Raw genomic sequence first — 7,472 nt, forward strand, 5'->3', positions numbered from 1 at the left:
TGCGTCTTTAAAGACCTTTTAAAAGCTGTCAGAGATGGGGAGGCTCTTATTTCACTAGGGAGCACATTCCAAAGCCTTGGGTCAGCAACTGAGAAGGCCCGTCCGCGAGTAGCCACCAGACGAACTGGTGGCAAATGCAGACAGACCTCTCCTGATGATCTCAATGGGCGTTGGGGTTCATAACGAAGAAGACGTTCTCTTAAATACCCAGGGCCCAAGCTGTTTAGGGCTTTATAGGTTATAACTAACACCTTGTATTCTGCCCGGAAACATATCTGCAGCCAGTGTAACTCCTTCAATACAGGAGTAATATGGTCTCTCCTAGATGACCCAGAGACCAGCCTGGCTGCCGCATTCTGAACCAACTGTAGTTTCCGGACTATGTACAAGGGCAGCCCCACATAGAGTGCATTACAGTAATCCAGTCTGGAGATTACCAGTAGATGTACCACTGTTTTGAGGTCATCTATCTCAAGAAACGGACACAGCTGGCGTATCAGCCAGAGCTGGTAGAAGGGCACCTCTGGCCACTGCCTCAACCTGGGACCAAGGAGAGACTTGGATCCAGAAGCACCCTCAAACTGCGTATCTGTTCCTTCTGGGGAAGTGTGACCCCATCCAGAATAGGCAGATCAAAATCGTCTCCAGAGTTTCGATCTCACACAATGAGTACCTCCATCTTATCTGGATTCAGTCTCAGTTTGTTATCCCTCATCCAGCCCATTACCGACTCCAGGCAGGCATTTAGGGAGGTTATGCCCTCTCCCGATGATGTTGACATAGAGAAATAGATTTAGGTGTCATCAGCATACTGGTAACACCCTGCACCAAATCTCCTGATGATCTCTCCCAGCGGTTTCATGTAGATGTTACACAGCATCGGAGACAATACGGAGCCCTGAGGGACACCATACAAAAGTTCAGATTTTGAAGAACAACAGTCTCCAAGGGACACCATCTGGAACCTGCCCAAGAGGTAGGAATGGAACCACTGCAGAGCAGTACCTCTCACCCCCCCCAACCCCCTCAGAAGCTCCAGAAGGATACTATGGTTGATAGTATTGAAAGCCGCCGAGTGGTCCAAAAGGACCAACAGTGTCACACTTCCTCTGTCAATTCCCTGTTGGAGATCATCCATCAGGCTGACCAAGGAAGTCTCCACCCCATAGCCAGCCTGGAAGCCAGTTTGAAATGGGTCTAGATAATCAGTTTCCTCCAAGATTTTCTGGAGCTGGGAGGCCACCAACCTCTCAATTACCTTGCCCAGCCACGGAAGGTTGGAGACAGGCCTGCAGTTAGCTCTGAGGGACCCAAGGTAGGCTTCTTCAGAAGCGATCTAATAATTGCCTTCTTAAGACAAGTAGGCATCCTATCTTCCCTCAGAGATGCATTTATAATCTCTACCAGGCCCTCTACAACAACTGCCCTGCCAGATAGTATAAGCCATGTCAGGCAAGGATCAAGAGGCAGGTGGTGGGCCGCACCATTCCAATCAGCTTGTCCCCATCCTCAGGAGTCACAAACTGGAACCGATACAACCTAACCACATAAGAGGAGTCGCTGGACACCTCCATATCAGACACTGAAGTAATTGTGGAGATGGAATCCAAGTTGGCCCGAATACGAGAGATTTTTCCCACAAAGAATTCATTAAACACATCACAGCGGGTAATCAATGGTTCCAGATTCTGATTCAAGGGAGGAGGGGCACATACTAGCCCTCTCATAACCCTGAATAACTCCGCTGGACGTGAACTTGCAGATGCAATACGGGCAGAAAAGAATCGCTTCTTTGCTGCACATATTGCATGAGCATAGATCTTCAAATGAGCTCTATGTTGCAATCTGTTGGATTCAAGCCGAGTTTTTCTCCACCTGCACTCCAGTCGTCTACCTTGCCGCTTCAGACCCCTTAGTTCTTCTGTGTACCAAGGGGCCAATTTTGAAGCGGGTTGGACGCTTAGGAGCGATCATGTCTACTGCCCCAGTGAGTTTGCTGTTCCAGTGCTCCACCAGGGCATCAACAGGATCGCCAGCAGAGCCAACACTAAACCCCTCCAAGGCTAATCCTATTGGATCCCATAACCTTCTCGGGCGGACCATCCTAATAAGTCCCTCGCCCCTGCAAAGGTGGGGTGTGACTGTGAGTCCAACCTTAACCAGATGGTGGTCTGTCCATGACAATGGGGAAATCACAGGATTCCCCAACCACGGAACACCACCCTGATCAGAGTGAAAGACCAAATCAAGCGTGTGACCTGCAATGTGCGTCGGTCCCGAGACCACTTGGGATAGGCCCATAGTTGTCATGGCCGCTATGAACTCCTGAGCTGCCCCGGACAAATTGGTCCCGAAATGAACATTGAAGTCCCCCAAGCACCACAAGCCTAGGGGACTCCAACACCAAACCCGAGACCAAGTCCGTCAGCTCAGTTAGGTACTCTGTTGAGCAGCGGGATGATCGGTATACCAAAAGAAGCCCCAGTCTATCCCTGATCAGCAAACGTAAGTACACACATTCAATATGGTCTGACACTCCAACAGGGATCCTGGTAAGGGAGATATTATTCTTTTAGACCACAACCACTCCACCTCCCCGCCCCCGGTCCCTCACCTGCTCCTCAACAGAGTACCCTGGAGGGAGAAGCTGGGACCACACTGGGCCCCCAGCCTCTCCCAGCCAGGTCTCTGTAATACATACCAGGTCGGCACCTTCATCCAGAATCAAATCATAGATGGTTTCTGATTTGTTCTGGACCGACCTGGCATTACAGAGGAGCAAGGTGAGGTTCCAAAGGTGGTCAGCACTGCTCCCCAAGGTCAAAGAGCTGGCAGGACAGTCAGAAGGGGAAACAGCTATTAAATTTCTATGTCCCATTCCCCTTCAATCAGGCTTCAGGCCCAGCTTTGGATCAGAAACTGCTCTGGTCACCCTGTGGGATGATCTGTGTAGAAAGAGAGACAGGGGGAGTGAAGTTGGGGCAAAACACACCAACTTCATATTTACGCTGATGGGGTCTGAGCTGTCAGTGACTGACCAGGAGAGAGATCTTGGGGTCGTGGTGGACAGCTCATTGAAAGTGTCATCTCAGTGCACCGCAGCTGTGAAAAAGGCTAATTCCATACTAGGAATCATTAGGAAGGGGATTGAAAATAAAAATACTAATATTATAATTCCCTTATACAAATCTATGGTACGGTCACATCTGGAGTACTGCATACAGCTTTGGTCACTGTATCTTAAGGAGGATATTGTAGAACTGGAAAAGGTGCAGAAGAGGGCAACCAAAATGATCAGGAGCCTGGAGAACCTTCCTTATGAGGCTAGGCTACAGCATCTGGGGCTCTTTACCTTGGAAAAGAGGTCTCTAAGGGGGAGACATGATCAAGGTGTATAAAATTATTCAGTAGAGAGGGTGGACAGAGAGAAATTATTCTCCCTCTCAGACAACACTAGAACCAGGGGTCACCCTATGAAACTGAAGGTTGGGAATTTTAGGACCAAGAAGAGGAGGTACTTTTTCACACAGCGCATAATCTATGGAATTACTTGCTATGCGATGTAGTGATGACCACCAGCTTGGGTAGCTTTAAAAGGGGCTTAGACAGATTCATGGTTGACAGGTCTATCAATGACTACTAGTCTGGTGGCTGTGGGCCATCTCCATCCTCAGAGGCATGACACCTCTCAATACAAGTTGCAGGGGAGCAACCGCAGGAGAGAGGCCATGCACATACCTCTTGCCTATGTGCTCCTATAGGCATCTGGTCGGTCACTGTGTGAAACAGGATGCTGATCTAGATAGGCCTTGAGCCTGATCCAGCAGGGCTGTTCTTAACCCTGTTAATTCTCTTGGATCTCTCAGCGGCTTTCGATACCATTGACCATGTTATCCTTTTGGATAGGCTGGCCAGGTTGGGTGTGGGAGGCACTGCTTGGAGGTGGTTCCACTCCTACCTCAAGGCCTCTTCTCAAAAGGTGGTGCTGGGAGACTACTGCTCAATCCCTTGGCAGTTATGTTATGGGATTCTTTCCACTATGCTATTTAACATCTACATGAAACTGCTGGGAGAGGTCATCAGGAGGTTTGGCTTGAGGTGTCAGCAATATGCAGATGACACTCAGTTGTATCTCTCTTTTTCATCAGACTCAGGTGAAGCGGTGACTGTCCTGAATCAGTGCTTGGATGTAGTAATGGACTGGATGGGGGTGCTCATCAATCCAGCATTGTCACTAGAGGCTCAAGTGGCCTCTGTGGCTCAGAGCGCCTTTTATCAGCTTTGGCTGATACGTCAGCTACAACCTTACCTGGACAGAGACAGCTTGGCCACAGTTACTCATGCTCTGGTAACCTCTCGCTTAGATTACTGCAATGCGTTGTACGAAGGGCTGCCTTTGAAAACAGTCTGGAAACTGCAGCTGGTACAAAATAGAGCTGCAAGATTATTAACCAGGACTGGACGTTTTGATCATATTACGCCAGTGCTTCATCAGCTGCACTGGCTCCCAGTCTGTTTCCAGGCCAAATTCAAAGTGCTGTTTTAACCTTTAAAGCCCGAAATGGCTTGGGACCGGGTTACCTGAGAAAGCAACTTGCCCTGTATGTCCCTACCCGTACCTTAAGATCTTCTTCAGATGCCCTCCACCTTCAGAGGCCCCTGCCAAATGAGGTGAGTGGCTACCAGGGAGAGGGCCTTTTCAATGGTTGCACCATGTTTATAGAATAGCCTCCCCAGTGAGGTTTACCTGGCTTCACCACTTTTTTCTTTTAGACGCCAGGTAAAGACCTTCTTGTTCATACAGGCCTTTTAAATTCAGGTTTTCAGATTTGTTCTGATTTTTAGCTAATTTTAAGATGAATTTTTAAGCTGTATTGTATTTGTTATGTTCTTTTAACCTTTTTTTGTCATGATTTAATGTATTATGTATTTTTATTGTATGTTTTAATCCTCTGTTGTGAGCCTCCCAGAGAACAATTTGTTATGGGGTGGCTAACAAATGAAGTTTATTAATTATTGTTGTTGTTATCTTGCATCCCTGTCTCAATAAGATCACACACACACAGAGCTGCTATTAAACTTTTAAAAGAAACAGTGCGATACCCAAACACAGATTTCCCATTATCATATTGTCCGTTTGGCCTTGAGTTTCTGTATTCAAAATTACTAGGACATCAATTCTAAAAATCAGACACTTTTTACAACAAACTCTTTCATCTGTTTTCAACTGGCTAATAGAAGCTTTTTGTCAAATATTATCAAAATATCAGATTTGCAAAATAATGTAACACCAAAACACAAAATTTGAATTATCATAGATTGTGCCAGAGAACTCCTAAGAAAACCCAACCAAATCAGATGTCACCATTGCTAAAGAAATCAAGAATGCAAAATCTGTCTGCAACACAACATATAATAAATACCTTGATATGGGGTAGGAGCAGTCAGGGCAAGCCTCACCAAGAAACCACACAGAAGTTACGGCTCTAATTTTTTACAGAGAGAAGAGTAGCAACAAGAGGGGAGGTGTATAGCTAAGTAGTCGAAAGTGACTAGAGGTCAATGGGAGAGGCTGCAGTCACACATAGCACAGATTTAAGAGTGAACACTAAAGACTTTTGCAGACACTTCCTGCATGTTTTATACTTCTCTCTGATACCATAATGTGTGGCTTTCTTTAAAAACAAAATAAAGCTGGGTTTTGTAGAATTTTGCATCAGTGGTCAAATTCTGCCAAATTCCACACATCCAGATGCCCCGTACTACTGTGCTGTACTGGTCCCCAATGACTGTTTCAATACTGATTTTGCAGACAAGCTGCAGTTCAACTACTACGTACAGTAACTAGTAGTGGATGCAAGCCCTTAGACCAATTCTTACCAATGATTTCAACGTCTTCATCTTGTTCCTCCTCTTCTTCACCATCTTCATTTTTATAGTATGATACCCAGTCTGACATAACTTTCACGTCTTGCTAAGGAAAGCAGGTGAAACAGGTATCTGTTCAGAACTGCAGCCTTAGGGATTCTTCAGAACATTGTACAGCTCTTAAGTGCTCCAAAATATTTGCCCCTACAGTCCTAACTTGATACATAGGGGGTAAACTTTCAAAGGCAAGATGCTCTTAGCCAATTATAGAGACTGGGAGGGATTGAACATAGATGGTTCCTCCCTTGGGTATACTTATATGTAAACAAGTCACAACCAAAGGCCCATTCATATAGGAACATAGGAAGCTGCCATATACTGAGTCAGACCATAGGTCCATCTAGCTCAGTATTGTCTACCCAGACTGGCAGCAGCTTCTCCAAGGTTGCAGGCAGGAATTTCTCTCAGCCCTATCTTGGAGATGCCAGGGAGGGAACTTAGGACCTTCTGCTCTTCCCAGAGCAGCTCCATCCCCTAAGGGGAATATTTTACAGTGCTCACACATCATCTCCCACTCAAGTGCAGTGTAGACCCTGCTTAGCTAAGGGGACATGTCATGCTACCACAAGACCAGCTCTCCTACCTAAAGAGTTATGTTTAAGTAGGCAGGTAGTTGAACACATATTATGTTCAACTCTCATACAAGTGTACAGTGTACACAGGTACAGTCAATCACTTCTTATGTTTAACGCAGGTACATAAGTACTCTTCCTATCTGTGCCATGCATATGACAGGCCTGTATCCAGGTTCACTTTTAAAATGAACACAGCAGGTTCAGTCATTCACACAAATACATGTACAAGTGTACTTACGTATATCTGTACATGCATGCAGCATAAGGTCTGAATCAGGCTCAAGTGTAACTGAAATAGATTTTTAATGCCTACACATGCCCACATAAGGATACATATATTAGGTTTTTGAGGTGTCCAAAACGGCTGTTTTTGCTACAAGCAGCTAATACCTTTTTTTCAATTAGTTAAATGAGTCACAATACATTTTACTACTACAATGAGATAACCATGTATAATCCTTATTCATGTCAGAACGGAAGTTTAGTTCCTTAAAGCCTCTTTCTGCTATCCCTGGTTTCGCTTGCTAAATACAGGAACGTGGACCACCCAGAAGAAGTGTATGCATGTCTGAACCCGACCTGCCTCACTACAGACCAAAATCTGAGGAAGAACTTCCTTAGCACTTGGAAGCCCTCAGTTCCCAAGCGCACCACCACCACCAGGTACGTCAGGACAGATATATATACTCCCTTCCACGTGCATAGACGGAAGTTGCGACCACGCCGCGCGCAAAAGCGTTCTCTTCCCTCCCATTACCTGAAAAATGTCCTCACCAGCTCTTATCCGCCCAGACTCGCGCCAGCACCGTAACGTGTCAATCACGGGCAATCTCCGCCCTCATCAGCACAATAGCCCAATAGCGAACGATAAGGAGACTACGTCATATTGCAAACGCGACTTCAAGGGGCGGAGGAGGAAGCCCTGTAGAGAAATTTCAGGATCAGGATGATTGGGGAAACTCTTTGCTC

At 46.2% G+C, this 7,472-nt stretch overlaps 1 protein-coding gene across 14 annotated transcripts in view; it reads right to left on the reverse strand.

The window, feature by feature from the left end:
- XRCC6 (X-ray repair cross complementing 6) overlaps positions 1-7,440 on the reverse strand; it is a 31,363-nt gene extending 23,923 nt beyond the window's left edge. Inside the window, exons 1-2 of one of the 14 annotated variants that reach the window (XM_053254244.1) lie at positions 7,278-7,440; positions 5,881-5,970 (exon numbers count right to left, since the gene is read on the reverse strand). In XM_053254244.1, coding sequence (XP_053110219.1) covers positions 5,881-5,959 — 79 coding nt within the window. In that variant the 5' untranslated portion in view covers positions 5,960-5,970; positions 7,278-7,440. The other 13 variants (XM_053254241.1, XM_053254237.1, XM_053254236.1 and 10 more) reach the window with 13 other exon arrangements.
- Between the last annotated feature and the right edge of the window lie 32 nt (positions 7,441-7,472).

The sequence above is a fragment of the Hemicordylus capensis genome, chromosome 5 (assembly GCF_027244095.1).
Source record: "Hemicordylus capensis ecotype Gifberg chromosome 5, rHemCap1.1.pri, whole genome shotgun sequence".
Taxonomy (NCBI): domain Eukaryota; kingdom Metazoa; phylum Chordata; class Lepidosauria; order Squamata; family Cordylidae; genus Hemicordylus; species Hemicordylus capensis.